The sequence below is a fragment of the Dendropsophus ebraccatus genome, chromosome 3, assembly GCF_027789765.1.
Source record: "Dendropsophus ebraccatus isolate aDenEbr1 chromosome 3, aDenEbr1.pat, whole genome shotgun sequence".
In the NCBI taxonomy this organism is placed as follows: domain Eukaryota; kingdom Metazoa; phylum Chordata; class Amphibia; order Anura; family Hylidae; genus Dendropsophus; species Dendropsophus ebraccatus.
Genome location: NC_091456.1, coordinates 10889160 through 10910049, shown reverse-complemented (window position 1 = coordinate 10910049; position 20890 = coordinate 10889160). Strand labels below are relative to the sequence as shown.

Here is a 20890-nt window from a genome sequence, read left to right as displayed (position 1 = left end):
AACGCTTTCTCACTCTAGGAGTGTGGCGACCAATCGTTCATACAACAGGATTGGTAAGATCTTCCAAACCTGGGCGGCTTTACACAACGTGAATCCACAAAGTCCATCAATACCACAAGTGCTGGACTTCTTGCAGGAAGGTTTCGATAAAGGGCTGAAACCCAGTTCAATCAGGGTGCAGATCGCGGCCTTGTCCTCCCTCCTAAACCAAAGACAGTTATTAGACCAGTACCACCTTGGGACCTAATTCTGGTCCTAAAACAACTGTGTAAGCAGCCCTTTTGAGCCATTGGATTCAGTGGAAATTAAGTATCTTACTTTCAAAATAGCATTCCTTTTAGCTGTAACTACAGCCAAGAGAGTGGGAGAGCTGCAGGCCTTAGCAGCCGGTGAGCCATATACAATCTTTCTGGAAGACAAGGTGATCCTGAGATACTTGCCAGGTTTTCAACCTAAGGTCTCTTCCTTTTCAAACATCAACCATTCTATCCTGCTTCCGGTGTTTGCTCCAGAAAGTCTAGAAGAAGGAGAAGACTACTCTACTCTGGATGTGGTTAGAGCACTAAGAATTTACTTAAACAGAACTTCTTCTTTCAGAACAGAAGAGAACTTACTGGTCCTTTTCCATGGAAGGAACAAGGGCAAAAAGGCCTCAAAGCCGTCTATTTCACGCTGGATTTGTGACTGCATCACCCTATGCTATACTACGGCAGGCAAACAAGCTCCGGACCTCACCAGAGCGCACTCGACCAGGGCTGTTTCCACAACTTGGGCGGAAAGATGTTCTATTCCTTTGGACCAGATATGTAACTAGGCTACTTGGTCCAATCCACTCACCTTCGTTAGACATTACAGAGTTGACTCTTTACTCTCTAGGCAAACGATGTTTGCTAGTGCTATACTAAGTTCTGTTACAGCAGTTGAGCCCTCCCTATAGGGGGGGGGGGTTTCTTGCTCAATCCCCATCTGTTGTGCTGCCAATATGGACGATAGGGAAGTTAACATTTATTATGTTAATGTGTTTTTCCTGAGTCCTATTGGCAGCACAAGAGTCCCACCCTATTATGTACTTTAAAATTTACTCAGGGGGAGGAGGCTACAGGGGGCCTATTATACCGAAGGGGGTGGAGTTGTTAATTTTACCTCATTAAAATATTCCCTTGTCCATAGGTACACAGGGGTGGAGACACCCCATCTGTTGTGCTGCCAATAGGACTCAGGGAAAACACATTAACATAATAAATGTTAACGTACTCGTCAATCTTTGTGATGATAATAAGAACGATTGCCAAGCACCAGCACTGCAATCTGCCCTGGTCCTTCTATTTGCTTCCCTTGATGCCACGATCACCTGCTAATATTCCAACCACACTGCAGCCGATCACTTAGGTAGCTGCGTGTCGGGATCAGCTGCAGAGCAGGTCATCAGGTAAAGAAAACCGAGGGATCAGTAGGGGAACTGGAGTCTGTGCTGGTGTAGGAGAGAGGATTAGGGCTTGAACAGCTCTTGCAGGCTATAATTTCCTTTTTTAACGAAATTGTTATATCTCATTATAGCGTGTTCACACATTCAGGTTTTTAATTGCAATTATCGAATACAAAAGCCGAGAATGGATTTATAAAAAAAAAAAAAAAAGAGAAGTAAAAGCAGACTTTACGACCTCTATAATTTATTCCTGGCTGTGTATTTAATCATTGCAATTAAGAACCTGAACGTGTGATCACAGCCTCAGGGTGGTATTCCACGGCCGATGGGGTCCGATAAACGAGCGCCGATCTGCTAGATCGGCGCTTGTTTACTGGGCCTATTCCACGCCCCCGATTATTGTTAAACAAGGGCTGCAAGGACATCGTTACCGATGTCCTTGCAGCTCTTGCTTAACTAGTATACATACCTATTCATGGTGCAGGGCTCCTCTTTTCCTGCTTCTCCCTGGTCCCGCGCGCTCCTCCACAGGCTGCGGCGGTCCCGGCCTGTGATTGGCTGAGCGGCTTGTCAGCTGACACAGGTCGCCCTGACGCTGGAGGAGCGCGCGGGACCCAGGAAGAAGAAGGAGAAGAGGAGCCCTGCACCATGAATAGGTAATGTAAATCGTCAGTCGCCGGCCGCGCACCGCTATTCCACGTAGCGGTACGCTGTTGGCGCCCGACAAATATAGGTCTGGACCTATAGCAACGATCAGCCGATGACAACGATCATCGGCTGATCGTTGTCTCTAGTGCACGGATCGATAATTGGCCAAATCGGGCCGATTCGGCCGATTATTGCTCCGTGGAATAGGGCCCTTAGTGACATGTACAGATGGATGTGTGGATTTCAGGTGGTAGATTATAGATATGAAACCTCCCACCTCCCCCCTACATACCAAGATCCATATGATCGCTCCCTCCACAATCTCAAGAATGGGGAACTAAGGGTCCTATTACATGGCCCGATAATAACTGTAAACGAGCACAAATCTGATAGATCGGCGCTCGTTTACTGGGCCTATTACACGGCCCGATAATCGTTTAACAAGGGCTGCATGGACATTGTTTTGCAGCCCTTGCTTTAAACAGCATACATAACCTATCCATGCTGCAGGGCTCCTCTTGTGCTCTGCTTCTCCCCGGGTCCTGCGCACTGCAGCTTCAGAGCGACATGTCTTAGCTGACAGACCGCTCAGCCAATCACTGACCATGGCGGTCTCAGCCAGTGATTGGCTGAGTGGCCTGTCAGCTAAGGGGAGAAGCAAAACGCAGGAGCACCCCTGGACCATGGATAGATAATATATGTACTTTTCAAATCGTCAGCTCAGCACCACTTTTACACGTAGCGATGCGCGGTCAGTGCCTGACAATTATAGGTCCAAACCTATATCGACGATCAGCTGATCGTTGTGTTTATTACGCGGAACGATAATCGGCCGGATAGGGCCAATCATTCCGCGTAATAGTACCCTAAGTGTCCTGTTACAATGGAGCAGTGGATTCACTTTCTATGGGAGGCGCAGAACTGTACCAGACCTTCATCCACAGGAGGATAGGGGAAAACCCTTTAGAGAGGATGTACAATCAGGTACATCCTCTTTAATATGACTCACGGATCAAACGGCGCTTCCCGTGTACGGCGCCGTTCTATCCATGGGTCCCGGCCCGCCCTTAGTGGAAGGGAATTCCCTCCCCTCTATGACGTGGCTCCATTGATTCTAAAGGAGCCGTGTCATAGAGGGGGAGGGAATTCCCTCCCACTGGGGGCCCCCTCCTGTGCCTCAGCACTGGCCCGAGACCCGTGGATAGAACGGCAGCGTACACAGGAACCAGGCCACACACCATGGCACAGCATGCTGGGAGGACAGTGTAGTAGCCGCTGCCCCTCCTTAAAGTGTACCTGTCGTTATAAAATGTAAACCGATGTGATATAAAGTTTGCCATTTACATTCATTATTTATTTTTTAGTTAGTATAAAAAAAACACAGCACTTCCTCTTTTTCTGCCTTTTTTTTTCTCAATAAACAGGAAAAGTCAGAAAACAGGAAGTCCTGTGTATCCCAGGCCATATGAACACCCAGAGAGAAGGCAGTCATGTGATTGATGGACATATTGAGCCTGTGACTCTCTGTACAGGTTGGAATTCCTGTGTTTAGTCTGTGGTTTTTTTTTTTTTTTTTTTTTCAACCAGCACAAGTCAGAAAATCTGCCTTCAGGAGACTGGACCTGGATACAGTAAGTATAGCTGTTATATAGCTGCCTTCAGGAGACTGGACCTGGATACAGTAAGTATAGCTGTTATATAGCTGCCTTCAGGAGACTGGACCTGGATACAGTAAGTATAGCTGTTATATAGCTGCCTTCAGGAGACTGGACCTGGATACAGTAAGTATAGCTGTTATATATAGCTGCCTTCAGGAGACTGGACCTGGATACAGTAAGTATAGCTGTTATATAGCTGCCTTCAGGAGACTGGACCTGGATAAAGTAAGTATAGCTGTTATATATATAGCTGCCTTCAGGAGACTGGACCTGGATACAGTAAGTATAGCTGTTATATAGCTGCCTTCAGGAGACTGGACCTGGATACAGTAAGTATAGCTGTTATATAGCTGCCTTCAGGAGACTGGACCTGGATTTCTGATAAGTATAGCTTTGTTTTACAGCATGATAAAAAAAAAATGTATTGCAAACTTGCTTTAGATCACATCTACTGTTGATTTAGATTTTAAAAATTATAACGACAGGGACACTTTAAAGCTTCCTGACTGTATACTTACTTTTTGGTAAGCAAATATACTATAACTCTGTGACAGGAACCACTAATGCTGGTGTCTGTCTCCCTCTCCATGTAAAGAGCTTGTGTGGAACAGTCCAAGCAAGTTCATTATACATACGGCTTGAAGCTGCCAGAGGTGGTCAGGAAGCTAAAAACAGTTACACAATTTGCACAACTCCCATTGCCCCTAAAGAGGTTGGTTATTTATTTTTTCAACTGGTCCCACAGATTTGTTATTTTCTTCTATTAAAACAATCTTCTACTACTTATCAGCTGTTGCAAGAAAATAGGATTAGTCCTTACCGGTAAGCCGGTTTCTTTGAACCTTCACGACGGCACCATAGGAGGATGGGTTGTACCCTAGGGACAGGAAAAAGCACGAGAGGTTAAAAGCCCCTCCCCTTCCTCCCAGCACCAGTGCCTTTGTAACAGTAATTCTAGCACCACGTGAGTATCATATAACGTATACAATACAGGGAGGGTTACTGGTGCCGTCGTGAAGGTTCAAAGAAACCGGCTTACCGGTAAGGACTAATCCTATTTTCTCTTCTCACCTTCACGACGGCACCATAGGAGTAATACCAACAATTTACCTTAGGGAGGGACTACAGCTTGAAGAACTTTGCGTCCAAATGACAAGTCTTTGTCGCTTTGTAGTTGCAGCCGGTAGTGTCGCATAAACGTATGAGGAGACGACCATGTTGCTGCTTTGCAGATTTGCTCTATAGAGGCAGATGCTCTTTCAGCCCAAGAGGTTGAGACCGATCTCGTGGAGTGGGCTCGTATTTTAATTGGAGAAGAAAGATTTTGAGACTGGTAGGTCTGTGAGATGGCATTCCTGATCCATCTGGCAATAGTACTCTTAGATGCCTTTTTCCCCTTATTCTTCCCTTGGAATTGTAAGAAGAGGTTTTCATCTATCCGCCAAGGTGCGGTTGACTCGATATATTGTAGGACCCTTCTACGAACGTCTAGAGTATGGAATTTATTCTCTAAAGGATTTTTAGGGTTTTGGCAAAAGGAGGGAAGTATGACATCTTGGGACCTGTGGAAGCTGGAGACCACCTTAGGAAGGAAGGAGGGGTCAGTCTTTAAAACTATACGGTCATCTGAGATTGTACAGTAAGGTTTCCTTATCGTTAAGGCCTGAATCTCTCCTATTCTTCTGGCTGAGCAGATAGCTACTAAGAAGACTGTCTTGTAGGAGAGGGACTTTAGATTTGCTTCCTCGATAGGTTCGAAGGGAGACATTGTTAGTCCTTCCAAAACCACATTCAAATCCCAAGGTGGATGTGTGTTTTTAACTGTGGGATTTACTCTTGTAGCTGCCCGAATGAATCTTTTGATCCACCGGTGATTGGCCAGATCCGTATCATAGACTGCTGATAGTGCCGAAACCTGAACTTTTAACGTAGCAGGCTTGAGGCCCTTAGATAGCCCTGCTTGTAGGAAGTCCAAGATCTGGGCTATATTTGGTTCTGCAGGGAACTGAGGAGGAGACTGGCACCATGAGTTAAAAACTTTCCATACTTTGAGGTATATAGAAGCAGTAACTTTCTTCCTACTTTTCATGAGGGTAGAGATTACTGGTTCTGATAGTCCCTTACTTCTTAGCATGGACTCTTCAGGATCCAAGCGGACAGATGGAATTTCTGTGGATCCGGGTGTGTTATTGGGCCCTGCATTAGTAGATCTGGAATCTGTGGAAGAAGAATTGGGTCCTCTACCGCTAGATATTTGAGAAGCCCGAACCACCCCCTTCTGGGCCAGTACGGGACGATAAGGATTATTTTCAGGTTCTCTTCCCGGATCTTTTGGAGAACTCTTGGGATTAAGGGGATCGGAGGAAAACCATATGCCATCCTGAAATGCCATCTCTGAGTTAAGGCATCCACTCCAGTAGGGTGGTCTGCTGGGTTTAGAGAGAAAAATTTTTTTACCTTTCGGTTCTGTCTGTTGGCAAATAGATCTATTTGGGGCTGGCCCCAGTGTTCCACTAGTTGTTGGAATATGTGGTCTTTCAGGCACCATTCGCCCGGGTGAACTTTGTTCCTGCTGAGGAAGTCTGCCTGGGTATTTTCCATTCCCTTTAAGTGTGTTGCTGAAAGGGACAATAGACTGACTTCTGCCCAGGAAAATATTTGTTGAGAAATTTTCCATAGACGATTTTCCTTGGCGCTTCCCTGATGTCTCAGGTGTGCCACAGTTGTCATATTGTCTGATAGGATGTGTACGTGGGTACCCTGCAAGATATTTACCGCTGAAATTAAGGATACCTGTACTGCCTTGAGTTCTCTCAGGTTTGAGGATTGTTTCAGGGTTTCTTGGTTCCAGGTACCCTGAAAAAATTGTGTTCCTACTTGGGCTCCCCAACCGTATTGACTTGCGTCTGTTCTCATAATGCGTTTTGGTTGAGGATTCCAAGGTGTCCCTTTCTCCAGATTTTGTTGGGAAAGCCACCAGCGGAGAGAGGATTTGACCTGAGGAGTAAGGCAAAATTTGTTTTCGAGGCCCGTGGGTCTTTTGTTCCATACCTTCAATATTTGAGATTGTAAGGTCCTGGAGTGAGCCTGACTCCAAGGTACCGCCGGAATACAGGCTGTCATCGACCCTAAAACGGACATTGCTTCTCGGATTGAAGTTCGTGATTTCCCCTTGAACTTCCGAATTTTCTCCCTTAGATCCTTTATTTTCCCTTCTGGGAGAAAAGACATCTGGCGATCTGAATCCAGGAGGATCCCTAGAAAGATCTTTCTGGAAGATGGGACTAGATTCGACTTTTTGTCGTTTATAATCCACCCCAAAGACTGGAGCAGATTGCGAGTGTTTTCTAGATCCAGTTTTATTTTCTCCTGGGACTCCGCTATTATCAGTAGATCGTCTAAGTATGCCACTGCGTTTATGCCTTGTAAGTGGAGAAGGGATATTACTTCTGACATAATATTGCTGAATATCCTGGGCGCTGATGATATCCCAAATGGGAGGGCCCTGAATTGGAAATGGCATAATTTTTTGTTTATCATTATGGCAAATCTTAGGTATTTTTGGGAGTGGGCATGAATTGGCACATGATAGTATGCATCCTGGAGATCTAGTGAGATCATCCAGGCGTTCTTGGCTATCAATGGAGTGGTGGATTTTATTGACTCCATCTTGAACTTTATATACCTTACGTATTTGTTTAGTGGTTTTAGATTTATTATTAGACGGTACGATCCGTTCGGCTTCTTGACAAGGAAGAGACTTGAATAATGTCCTGACCGTCTCTCTTCTCGAGGGACAGGCGAAATGACCTTCATTTGGTGGAGCTTTAGCACACTTGCCACCATCTCTGATTGTAGGGGACCTGGAGACTGTCGGGATATGACAAATCTTTTTGAAGGGGGGTGAGTAATTTCTATTTGGTAGCCGTCCCTGATGATGTTTAACACCCAGTTGTTTTCCGTGATGGTGTTCCAGGCTTTTGAGAATTCCGACAGTCTCCCCCCTACTGGACAGAGGTCATTGCTTATCTTGGGAGGGCCGGGGACTGAAAAAAATATTTTTCCCCTTGCCTCCCTTTGGGTAGCTCCAACGGCCCCCCTTCCCTTTGCCATGATACGGTTCTTGGTATCTAGGCTTCTTGAACTGCTCTTTCTTTTGGGGAGCTTTGTTCTCAGGGATTGCTTTTTTCTTATCTGCGCTCTTCTCAATAATTGTGTCAAGGGCAGATCCGAATACATATTTTCCCTTAAAGGGAATACCACACAGTTTCGCTTTTGACGTGGGATCTCCAGTCCAGTTTTTTAACCAGAGAGCCCTACGTGCTGCGTTTGTTAGTGCCCCATCTTTCGCGGCAAACCTCACAGATTCTGCCGTTGCATCTTTTAGAAGAGAAAGAGAATTTATAATTCTTTCTCTAGAACAGTCGCTATTCAGGTGTTCTTCTAACTGGCTTATCCACAGGTGTAGTGCTCTTGCCACACAAGTGGATGCTATGTTATTTTTGATTGAGTATGATGCTGTCTCCCAGGACCTCTTGAGTAGGCTTTCTGCCTTACGGTCCATAGGGTCCTTTAATTGTGACGAGTCCTCGAATGCCAGGAGGGTCTTTTTAGTTACCTTGGCAACCTGGGCATCGATTAGCGGAATCTCTCTCCAGTTAGCGGAATCTTCTTCGCTAAATGGGAGGCGTCTTTTGATTTCACCTGGAACCTGTAATTTACGTTCAGGGTCCGCCCATTCATCTGAGATAAGGGACTGAAGTGTTTCGTGCACCGGAAAGACCAGCTTTTTTCTAGGTTTAAGACCCTGAAACATCTGGTCTTTCAATGTGACTTCTTCTTGAATCTCCTCAAATCCCAAAGCACTCCTTACTGCCCTAAGAAGTGGGAGTGTATGGTCAGAGGAAAATAAATATTTTTTGGTTTCCTCCTTGTATTCAGTTTCATCGGCCGTTAGATCTAGAGCTTCGGAAATCTGGCCAGATTCACATGAGGATGCGGATGAATGTCTTTTACGCTTAGAGGAAGTTATAGATATAACTGATCCTGAATCTATAGAGCCCGACGCCAGGGGTACAGGGTCTATGATTTCTGGTACTATAGGTGGTGTGTTGTTCCCCATAGGGGCAGCAGGAGGCGTAGGAAGGGACGCTGGAGGTATGTCTTGAGGCAGGATAGCTGGAGGGGGAATAGCCGGAGGGGGAGTGGCTGCCGGGGTTTTGGCTATGGATGCTGAGATTTCATCCCTCATCATCTTTCTGATGTCTTTAAGAAAAGAAGATCTATCCTTCTTAATAATATCCCCTATACATCCTGCGCATATATTCTTTTTATAATTTGAGGGAATTTTGCTGTTGCATGACACACATCTCTTTGTTTGCGTCCCTTTTTTGCCTGCAGAGGAGGATGCTGCTGTAGATTCTTTAGTCTCCTAAGTATGAGAGCCAAGAATCCATCAGTATAAATGTACCCCCTATACCAGTACATATTAGAAGTGTACTTATCACCCTTGGTGACCCCTGTATATAAGCCATAGGGTGAACCAGACAGTGAAACAACAAGTAGGTCCCGATGCAGAGCTGGCATTGGAAGCGTACTGAAATGCAGAGATCGGCACACAGAAGCATGACTGAGGGGGGTTTACTTACGGTTACCGCCGGGGCAGTCTCTTCTGAAGCGGAGGAATCCATCTCCATAGAAGACGATCCGAACCGCTCGCGCCATCCTTTTGAATGATGGCGCCCCACCGGAAGTGCTGTGACGCGACTTCCGGCGTGTGTGCGTCACCTGAGTGGTCCGGCGTAAGACGCCACGTAATGACGTACTTCCAGGAATCCCGACGGATTACGCTCCCCGGAGACGTCTGACCACATTGCAGCAGGAGCGCAACCCGCCAGGTTACCTCGTGTTGCCGGACTCCATTAGCCCACGGTTACCCGCGCGAGTCCCGATCCCGGAGCGAGGCCTCGAGAGACGACGGATCCGTTTGGTAAGGGGATGAGGGAGGAAGGAGACCTAAGCCCCGATCGACCCTTGCCCCTTGTGTCCATCTTCTTGGGGGATCTCTTCTCACCTTCACTCGGATCCCCCCCTCTCGTGTCTGCCCTAGCAGGACAGGAAAAAGCACTGGTGCTGGGAGGAAGGGGAGGGGCTTTTAACCTCTCGTGCTTTTTCCTGTCCCTAGGGTACAACCCATCCTCCTATGGTGCCGTCGTGAAGGTGAGAAGAGAAAGTATTCTTTCCAGTCTGGAGAGCAGGAGAGTTTTCTATGGGGATTTGATACTGCTCCGGACAGTCCCTGATATGGACAGAGGGGGCAGCAGAGAGCACTGTGTCAGACTGTAGTACAGCACTTGCTGCAGGACATACAGCTGCTGATACTGGAAGAAATGTTTTTTTTTTGTTTTTTTTTTAGAAATAAATTGCAAACGACAGCCCAGAAGTAATACCCACTTCAATGTCTTTGTCTTCCTTATATTAAATCGGAAAAAGTAGAAATCTTTTTAACAACTCTTTAAGAAACACCTGCTGGCTGTAAATCGGCGTTCCTGCCAACGACATCATTCACTATGATGCCGGGAACTCCAAAACTGTTTAAATCTCTGTGCTACCGTACAGACACAGCATTTCAGAGCTCTCTGCATCCTAATGTAAGATGATGCCAATAGTTCCAATTACCAGTCCGTAGCGCATCGTCCTTGCACAGACTGTAATTAGGGAACGTGTGAATACCTGCTAATATTGAGACATAGAAGATTTGTATTGGTCACTTAGGTTTGGTTCACACTAGGTTTTTCCAAAAAACGTATGGAAAAACGTATGTATTAAAAATAAAAAAAGTTTTTTTAACACACAAACATGAGGTAGACTACGTTTTTGTGTAGGTTAAGAAAAACATCCGTTTTTTTTTTTTTTTTTTACAATGGAAGTAGATGCAAAAAACGGATCAACACAGATGGAAAGGCGTATGCATTTTTTTGCATGTTTTTTTTTCCCAAAATCGGTAGAAAAAAAAACGGTTTGCAAAAACGTAGTGTGAACCCAGCCTTAGACTTCACCAAGATGCGAAGTCAAGAATGTATTAAGCTAAATATGGCAGAATTTCGGCTCCATTTGTGCAAAAGAAAAAGTAAATACAACCAGTGTACATACCTGCACTACACTTACACATACCCTTTGTGACTGAATTGTTTCATTTTTAATAGTAAATGTAGGACAATTTGTGTAAGAAAAAAAAAAAAAAAAACTTTGCCTTTGCTAAAATCGGGTGCATGCACAAAAAAATGTGACAGAATTCTGATGCTAAATTTTACCATGTGGAATAGCCTGTCGAATAACACACTGAAGAATTAAACAAGTTTAGTAACTCTGGGCCTTTGTCACATTCAATCCATGTTCCCTTGCCTAGTGAGATGCAGAAGTGCACCAACATTGTACTTTACACCAATGTTTAGTGCCGAAATTAAAGTTGAGCCTCACACACAGATTAACCATCGTGCAGCAAGTGCAATACACACACACACATATAATAAATATATATATATATATATAAAAAAAAAAAAAAAAATTATAACAAGGTGAACTGAAGAGCCGGTCTCAAGTGACAGGACGCTCAGCCAATCACTGGCCACGACACTCATGACTCAACCAGAGATTTTGGGTCTGGCTCTGAAGTTCCACAGGTGGCCCTTGGGCAGCGGGCAGATGGCCGAAAAATACCAGGGAATGGGAAGAAGCATCGCGGTGTGTGGACAGGTATGTATATACTTTATTATTCTCTTTACAGATTCATCAGCTGTCTGCGGTGCCTCACTATTACATGTAGCAATGTGCAGTCGGTGGCTGATGATTTTGGGTCAGGACCAGAAGACATGATTAGAGATGAGCGAACCTCGAGCATGTTCGAGTTCATCGGAACCCGAACGTTCGGTATTTGATTAGTGGGTGCAGCTAAACTTGGATAAAGCTCTAAGGTTGTCTGGAAAACATGGATACAGCCAATGACTATATCCATGATTTCCACATAGCCTTAGGGCTTTATCCAACTTCAGCCGCCACCGCTAATCAAATGCCGAAAGTTGGGGTTCGGATGGACTCCAGCATGCTCCAGGCCAACCACTAGGTGGTGGAATGTTTGACAAGTGCATCCAGCATGTCTTGCAAGATGAACCTAATTCCTTATACTGCATAAGCCATAGGCTGCATCCTCTGACTGCCTGGTTCCTAGTTTACACTTACACTTGTTTACAAGATCAGTAAATCTGCCCCATAGAACTGTACTCAGGTGAAATAAATGACATGTCGTTTAGTAAAAGTTTTTAATAAATGTGTCCATAAATAAACATGATACACTTTTAAATTCCAACAACATTACTTACATTAAAAAAGTATACATCTGACTCCATGGTGCAGGAGTGGGTAGACTGGCAATGCATTGATGTAAATGCATTGACCTGTGTAGTCTCCTATACAGTTATAACCCCATTCTTATATTTCCAGTGCAAGGGGCGTCTATTTTACAAAAGGAGATTTACAAGTGGTGTTTGAAGAGACCCAAGTTCTTCTTTGTACCTGATCTGGCTCTTTATAACTATAACAATCTGTAGCCAGTAAATGGTGGTAAACATGTTGTCCTGTGAACGGTTAACACAAACTGGGAGAAGAAAACTGCTTGAGGGCATTCTACAAAAAGGAGCGGAAAAAAAAAACACCTTACAACAATGGCACTTCTGAAGGCTAGTATGTTACAGCCAGACCCAAAGCGACGGACGCAATCGTCCGGTGGCACAATAGTGGAGACTGCCTGATAGGTTTGCCCTGCATCACTGAGGATTTGTTCAACAGGCCACAAAACGTCATGCTATGCTGGATCTTCATGTGCAGAAAGGATCGGTGTCGAAATGAATAAACATATATGTCTGCTCAGCATGCATATGTCTCATGTAAAAAGCTCATTTAAACATGCTTTAGAAGTGGTCACACATCATGTTGGCTTCGCTGCCTTCACTAACTGTACATGGAAAGATCAGCAGGATCCCCCCCCCCCCCCCCCCCGAACCAAGAAACACCCAGAAAATTAACACTGGCATCATACATTGGAAATAGAACTTTCAAAGTCATATACAAAAATATTTCTGTATAACATATGACAAATTATTCTTTTTTTTTCATCGGAGTTTGGAAGGCGTCTATGTTCTGGGTGGTGGTCCACTTCTAAAGACACACAATGCTCAGAAATTGAACAGTTTAAGAGCCAATACAATAAAGGTTACCAAGCGCATGCCCTTGGATTTTTCAAAAAAAAAGTGTCCTTCAAAAAAGTCAAACTTTTGTTCCAGTGTCAACCTTGAACAGCTGGTGTATGTGGTGCTGGAGGAAGTCTCGATATAAAGGAGGCCGGTCAACCTCAAACTTCGACTTTTAAGGCCAATATTGTCTTTTCAGGTGCAGCTTTAAACAATAAAACAACAAAAAAAGTCATTTGGACGCGTCTCGATTAGCTGATCTTCTGGAGCAGCTTCTCCTCGGTTTGTCCAAACTGTACAATTACAGACATTTCTGCTATGAACTGTTCGCAGCTCTCTTTAGTCACCTGCTTGCAGTATCTGAGGTCTATCAGACAGATGTTGCCGCATCGCTTGAAGTATGTCAGGCACTGGTCTGTAACATTATTGCAGTCTGGAAAGAAGGAGGAAAAGAAATCAGCCATTCATTTACAATCAATGGGGGAAATGTAGCAATTATTAATCAATGTATCTAAATAAAACCAAAAGTGGGAGCTACAGACAGAAAAACTATATGGCCACTAATGGGTCTCGCTGCCTGTCAATTATCCCCACAGAGCGCGCTGACAGGCAGAAAGCCGTTACTAGTCACAGGCAGCTCACCGCCCATATGACTAGTTGCCCCCCCCCTCTCCTGCTAGAATAACACGTTTTTCCTACATATACACATACCACTGAAGACAACACTGGCGTGGTAGGGAAGATAAGTAGTCGGATCTATTTGGTGCAGCTGGGAGCTATAGCAGCACGATCATGCTGATTGGTTCCCTTTAAGAACCTGCTTCAAAATTTATCAGCCACACATCTCCCTGTGTAAACAGGTGTTTGTGAGGCCGAAAACGATAAACGGAAACAGACAGCACAGATATTCATAGATCCATTCTGTCAGTTACCAAATCACAAGCAGTATATACTTACCAGCTACGCTGCTTGTGATCCAGTATCTGGCTCTCTGGCCACTGCTGTATATTCAGGCCCTGCGTCCTCCATCTGTCATCAGTGGCCTGAAGATACAGCAGTGGCTGGAGAGCCAGATACTGGATCACAAGCAGTATATACTTACCAGCTACGCTGCTTGTGATCCAGGGCCTGAAGATACAGCAGTGGCCGGAGAGCCAGATACTGGATCACAAGCAGTATATACTTACCAGCTACGCTGCTTGTGATCCAGGGCCTGAAGATACAGCAGTGGCTGGAGAGCCAGATACTGGATCACAAGCAGTATATACTTACCAGCTACGCTGCTTGTGATCCAGGGCCTGAAGATACAGCAGTGGCCGGGGAGCCAGATACTGGATCACAAGCAGTGTAGCTGGTAAGTATATACTGCTTATGATCTGGAAACTGACAGCACAAATATACATACATATCTGTGCCGCAGGGCTGCACAAACTACAATCTTGTTCACGGTCAAGAAGTTTCTTTAAGTAAAAGGACCCTTAGGAACAGAAGATTGTTGGCAGCAAAAAGATAGATGTTCCCTCTAGTCCACCCTTTTAGTAATTTTACACTTCATACTAAAATTATTCACTGTATTATAATGGACAGCTTATGTTACCTATCCACACATATATATGCTTCTTCTGTGCCCTGTACTGTGACTATAAGCTACCACTCCCCCTCCCTTGCTATGCCGTTCTCCCTTAGCCAGTCTATGATATGGCTGTGCATGGAGGAGCATGTGATTATGCTCCTGGTACTACCCAAGGCTAGTCCTGTGGGTTTGGTGCACTGGGGGTGGGACTACTGATCCAGTCCTCCTGCTCATATGCATTAGAAGGGATTGGCCGGTCCAGTGCACCTAACCGCCTTACTAGCCTCGGGACTAAACTACAAACTGCATGGAAACTGTGCTGAGGATGAGGCATTAGGGACATATCAGATAGTTTCCCTTTAACATAAAATGTGATTTACACAACAGCCCATTTCTGACAAATTCCCCTTTGAATTTCACCACATATTACTGGGCTACAAGAAGACTATGTAAAGCATACAAGATGACAGTAAGATATTACGGAAGAAAATCACAGTGACTAGAAGTCATTAATAGGAGGTGAAGCCCAGCCATTGTATCCGCACAGTCATCATTCACTGAAGAGTCATAATTTTTACCTGATAAATTAATTTCTGATAAAGAATCCCTGGTAGATGTACCCACTGCGGTGAGCAGATTGATGGACTGATCGCTAACATGGTTACAGAAGCTCAGATCCAGTTTAGAAAGAAGAGGCATGTGCCGAATCATGAGGCGCAACGAGGTGTCCGTGATGTCCAGTCCTGCTAGACGAAGCTCCGTGATGTTCCTTAGTTTGCTGCGGTTGTCCATCTGACCTGGAAGAATTTCATAGTGTGTGAGTATAGGCTAGCCTCCCCGCAGCCCATTCTGCTATATACTGGGTATATATGGATATACTGGATTGCATCTGCAGAACCCCAGCGCCGTATTACCTGGCCTGTTATCTGTCGGAGGTGACAGGAGGTCCCTCATCTGGGCATCTTTCAGCCCTTCCACCCACTGGACATTGAGAGATCTTAGCAATGGACAGCTGGAACTACAAAGTGCGGAAACGGCAATCCAAGAGCAGCCGGATAAATTAAGCTCTCGTAGGGCTGGAAGAGAAGAACAAATGAGGGTTAGAAATTCTAAGTTGTCCGATAACCGCAGAAGCCTTCCGAAACCCGAACCGGAGTATGTACAGCAAATGTGTTGCCAAGTCTAACCTACTGATAGCCCCTATTGCACAGGACGCCAAGGACGCTGGTATGTCTCTTACCTTCATCCTCTGCGCTGTTCCCGTGCTGTTAGCAGTGTAATCCTTGGCCTGGAGCACAGTTAGGAGCACTGCCCGCCCCCATCATATGAGCCAGCATGCCACCTAACACTCTGGGGGCAGGGCAGTGCTCCTAACAGTGCGTACCAAGGATTACACAGCTAACAGCGCAGAGGATGAAGGTAAGACACATACCTTCCTCCACAGTACCCGGGCGCAATAGGGAGGTATCTTTGGTTAACCTGCTGATAGTCCCCCTTAAGGACAGAGACAATTTTCATTTTTCATGTTTGAAAGGCCATGGCTCTTGTATTTCTTTTCACCTACAGACCCACATGGGCTCCTATTTTTTGTGACACCAATTGTACTTTGCAATGACATACTTAATGTTTCCATAAAATGTGTTTGGAAACTGCAAAAAAAAAAAAAAAAAAATTACGCTGTGAAATTGAAATAAAAAAAAAAGGTTTTTCTTCATTTTGCAGGGTTTTTTGTTTTCATGCCGTTTGCTCTGTGGTAAAACGGACATGATATCTATGTTCCTTAAGTCAGTACGATTACAATGAGGGAAACTTATAAACAATTTATTTTGACGGCTTTTAAAAAAAAATTCAAAACAAAACTGCTCTATGACCATGCTTCTAACGCTTTTATTTTTTTGGTCTATGGGGCTATTCTGTACTTTCTATCGGTAGCTTGCTTGCGTATAAGCGACTTTATGATCACTTTTTATTCCAATTTTTCCGGATTTGATGAGACAAAAAACATCAGATGGGGGTACACAAGTATATATACACACACACACCAATAATATATATATATATATATATATATATATATATATATATATATATATATATATATATATATATATATATACACACATATATATACATATATATATATATATATATATATATATATATATATATATATATATATACACACACACACCCCTTTAGTACATATCTGACCAATACACAAGATCGAAGCTTAATACCTGGAAGCCTGTTCATGAGCCAGCTGAGTTGTTTTTTTGATATATTTGTCCAGCTTAGATCTAAGGACACTGGCTGTCTTCTGATAATCCCACTGAGCATAAGAGGAGTAATGGATTTGCAGCGGTTTAGGTCGATATGAGTCCACAATCTTTTATCACAACACCTATGAAAAAAATATATATAGAATTTGTATATCATTATGTCCATCATGAGACATCTGGGTAAATGGACGAGTTATTCTACATATGACATTTGAATAAAAATGAAAGGGATAACATTGCCACACAGGGGGCACTATTATACAGTAACTACTGCAGGGAGGCAAGTAACTACCTCCCATATGCCAAATACATATTTCCATATATATTGGTATATATATATTGGTGTTCACTGTATCACGGATCTGGCAGAACACTACGGCTTCCATTATAAGAACTGTTAATATAGCCTAAGTTATGTTCACACAACGTACACTTTGTATGACAAGAACGGCCATAGTTTTCATTTAAAACAATAGCTGTTCTTTTCATAGTGAAATGTGTTGCAACGAAGTCAATGCAAACAATGGCCGTTGTCCACACAATGTATCGAATGGCCGCAGAAATAACTGACATATCAATTGTTTCCGGCCGTTGTGCGTTGATTTCAGTGCAACAATGGCCGTTGCTTGACACTCACTGCAACAGCCGTTGTCCGTACTTTGGGTGAACATCGTTTAAAACAGTGCATGCTCAAGGTATCTTTTCTTCAATTCCTAAACAACCTTCAGAAGCCAGCAAATATCTCATCTCCTGTATCTATTCTGACAGCAGACGTCACGCTACTGCATGACTACCATTATATTTTAGAGAACTAAAATAAAAATTAGGAAAAAAAAATAACGAATATATATTAAATAAACAAACGATTCTAACTGTTCTGCTCCTGGAGTTTCTTCCCATTTATTTGCACATTTTGGGTTAGAGCCTGTAGGGGGTATACAGCACAATCCCCCCTCACTCTAGGAAACCTGCGTATCTGTACAGGCAGACAATGCTCCGCAGCTTCATTATTAATAAGCCATTTTATTTCTGGAACAAGTCTATAAATATCCAAGAAGAACGTGAGAGCAGAAGTGAATAAATGCTGATGTGCCCGTATTTACTGGAGACGGAGCAGAGGACTGGTGTAGTATTATAAGGTTAGGAAGCTAGCACACTTCTTGCTGCACTGTGCAACCCATACCATAGTAAAAAAAAAAAAAAAAAAAATCCTCCCGATGGTGGTCCTTTCATTTACTAGTCGTGTGGACAGGAAATGCTCACCGAGATCCCCTTCACTTTGGGAAATTTGCCCGGATTTCTTATCAATAGGTTTCTATTGGACACGGGTACTGTTCAGGATTTTTCATGAAGAGTTTCCATGCGGGAAAATATAAGACATGCCCTATATTTGTCTGGAATTCCGGCACGGACGCCCCATAGAACCCAATTGGGGAATCCAGAATTCTGGACAGTTACGGACGGATTGCCTGCAAGACCGGACTAGCGCCAGCACCATGACATCTGCTGCCGAGTGCTGACGCTGGTCTTTTAACTGTATGTACGCCTTATCAGGAGCACATACAGTTAATAGCGGTGTTGTGATTTACTGGGCTGGCAGCCATTGGCTATTGACCCTGTCCATCACTCTTGTAACCAGAGGCGGCATTATACCTCCCGGCCACAAGAGGCCACTACCTTCCCTCTTTGTTGCAGTGCACAAGTGACGTCACTTGTGCGCACACAGAGCAAAGCTGGAGGAAGACACCACTGCAGCAGGTGAGTATGATTTTTTTTTTACTTCTCCGCTTCTAGAGCCAGGAAACACTGATCCCTGAAGCCTCCTGAAAATAATCTGTATCCTGAAGCCTCCTGATCAGTGTTTCCTGGACGTGAAAACAGGCCTCAGTGGCTGATCTCCATTTTCATCAGTCGCTAAAATTTCCTATCTGCACAGAACTAATAACGAAGAGGACTGAGGTGCAGACAGGAGCTCAAGGACATGGCAGCAAAGGGGGAACAGGCCAGGTAAGTACACCTTTTTTAATAATTTCAATGCAGCCATGCTACATACAGATACCGCCTGGCTGGACAATGTCCTAAAGCTTTAAAATACTGCGTAAGTAGGAAAGTAAACCACAGTTACATATTTCTTATTTCCAAGACTATCAGATTTTGGGCTTTGTTTTACTGTATATAAACTACACTGTAACAACACTGTATTAGAGAATATAGGATCTGTATTCTGCATTATTGTGTGTATGAATACTATGTACATATACTGCATTAGTGTATGTATGTTCTGCATTAGGTCATGTTCCCACTCCGTAAAGACACTGGCTGTTCCATGACCCGGCCGGGTCACCGAACGGCCGGTGTCAGAGAAGTTAATCCTGACCGGTACTGCAGTACTGGCTGGATGATCTTTACCGCCAATAAATTCGGATGCGGCGCATCAGTGTGCCCCCGCATCTGAATTCCCAATTGCTCGCAATGGAGCGTGTGGCTGGAACCATATGCTCTATTATGTAAACTGACAGGGTTTTCAGCGGCCGCTATTCACTGAATAGCGGCCGCAGAAAACTGACATGTTAGTTTTTGCGGCGCCGCGAGGAATCCCAACCGGAGCGTATACTATGTGTATACACTCCAGCCGGGATTCCCTCAGGTGCAGCACTACGTAAGTACCGTCACGGTCGTGATTACTATGGTACCTATGTAGTGTGAACATAGCCTTAGTGTGTATGTATACTGCATTAGTGTATGTATGAATATTATGTACACATACTGCATTAGTGTGTATGTATACTGCATTACGGGTGGCTAATACAGCACACTGTACAATACAATCATCCCTTATTATAGTATAACATAGTAGTAGATGAGACTACAGAGCTGTCATTACCATCGGTTCCATGTTTTGCAGACTCTCATACAGATGCACAAGTCCCTGTGGCTGAGGTAGCTAAAGATGGCCATCCAGACCTCTCTCTGCATGACATGAGTGGCTCCGTTCTCCAGAGGGAGGGAATCTGGAGGGGGGCTGATTGGCGGAGGCCTTATTACATGGCGCTCCATCTGCATACATTTGGGAGGTGATAAGGATGGAGGCGGCCGTGTAACCACCCTCGGTGTGCTTCTTGGGCTTGGGACTGGCTGATGTTTGTATTCCTTTGGGGTCCCATTCAGTTTGGTGAGCCGATGGATTCTCTCTCCATTACTGTTCATACATTTCCTGCTCTCTTCGCCCTCGCTCTCCGGCTCCGATTTGATGGGATGATGGTTCTCGTTGGCCAAGCTGTTCTCGGTTTTTTGTATTTCTTGATTCAGTTCCTTGCTCAATTCTTTACTCAGTTCTTTGTTAAAGACTTTTCTTTTCCTTCGGTTCTTCTTCTTCTCCTTTAGCTCGGCCCCTTCCGTGCTGGGACCTGCGGTTGGCGAGCTGGATCTGGACTGGTCGCTTTCCTTCGCCTTCGGGACGGCCTCCTGCAGGTCATCGTCAGGCTCTTGTTTGATGCGTCTTAATGTTTTGGCCATTAGTGATTCAGGCGTCTTCCAAGGTCTCTTCTGAAATCACAAAAATGACAATTACATAGTGTTCACATGGAGAAGCGAGCCACGCTGCATATTACAGGATCTCACAATAAGTGTGAGGCTGGCTGCACACCGAGCGTTTTAGGCTATGTTCACACACAGTATTTTTGGTCATTATTTTTGCAACCAAAACCAGGAGTGGATTGAAAACACAGGTTATGTTCGCACACTCTTAAAATTGAGTGGATGGCTGTCATTTCATGGCAAATAACGGCCATTGTTTGCCATTAAGAAGCGGACATCCGCTCAGTTTCAACAGTGCGTGAACATAACCTGTGTTTTCAATCCACTCCTGGTTTTGGTTGCAAAAATATCAAAAATACTGTGTGGGGACATGGGTTCACACTACATTTTTGTGATCCGTTTTTGTGTGCATCCGTTTCCCACTGATTTCCATTCTAAAAAAAATAAATAAAATAAACTGATGCGTTTTGATCCATTGTTTTAACGTACACAAAAACATAGCCAACCTTATTTTTGTGTATGTT

The 20890-nt window shown here is 44.3% G+C and overlaps 1 protein-coding gene across 7 annotated transcripts in view; it reads right to left on the bottom strand.

The window, feature by feature from the left end:
* Positions 1-12777: 12777 nt before the first annotated feature.
* Positions 12778-20890, bottom strand: part of KDM2B (lysine demethylase 2B) — a 98079-nt gene continuing 89966 nt past the window's right edge. For all 7 annotated transcript variants that reach the window (XM_069960895.1, XM_069960894.1, XM_069960893.1 and 4 more), the window contains 5 exons: positions 19714-20375; positions 16788-16951; positions 15465-15626; positions 15129-15347; positions 12778-13410 (listed from right to left, as the gene is read on the bottom strand). In XM_069960895.1, the coding sequence (XP_069816996.1) occupies positions 13229-13410; positions 15129-15347; positions 15465-15626; positions 16788-16951; positions 19714-20375 (1389 nt within the window). In that variant the 3' untranslated portion in view covers positions 12778-13228. The remainder of the gene's footprint in view (positions 13411-15128; positions 15348-15464; positions 15627-16787; positions 16952-19713; positions 20376-20890) is intronic.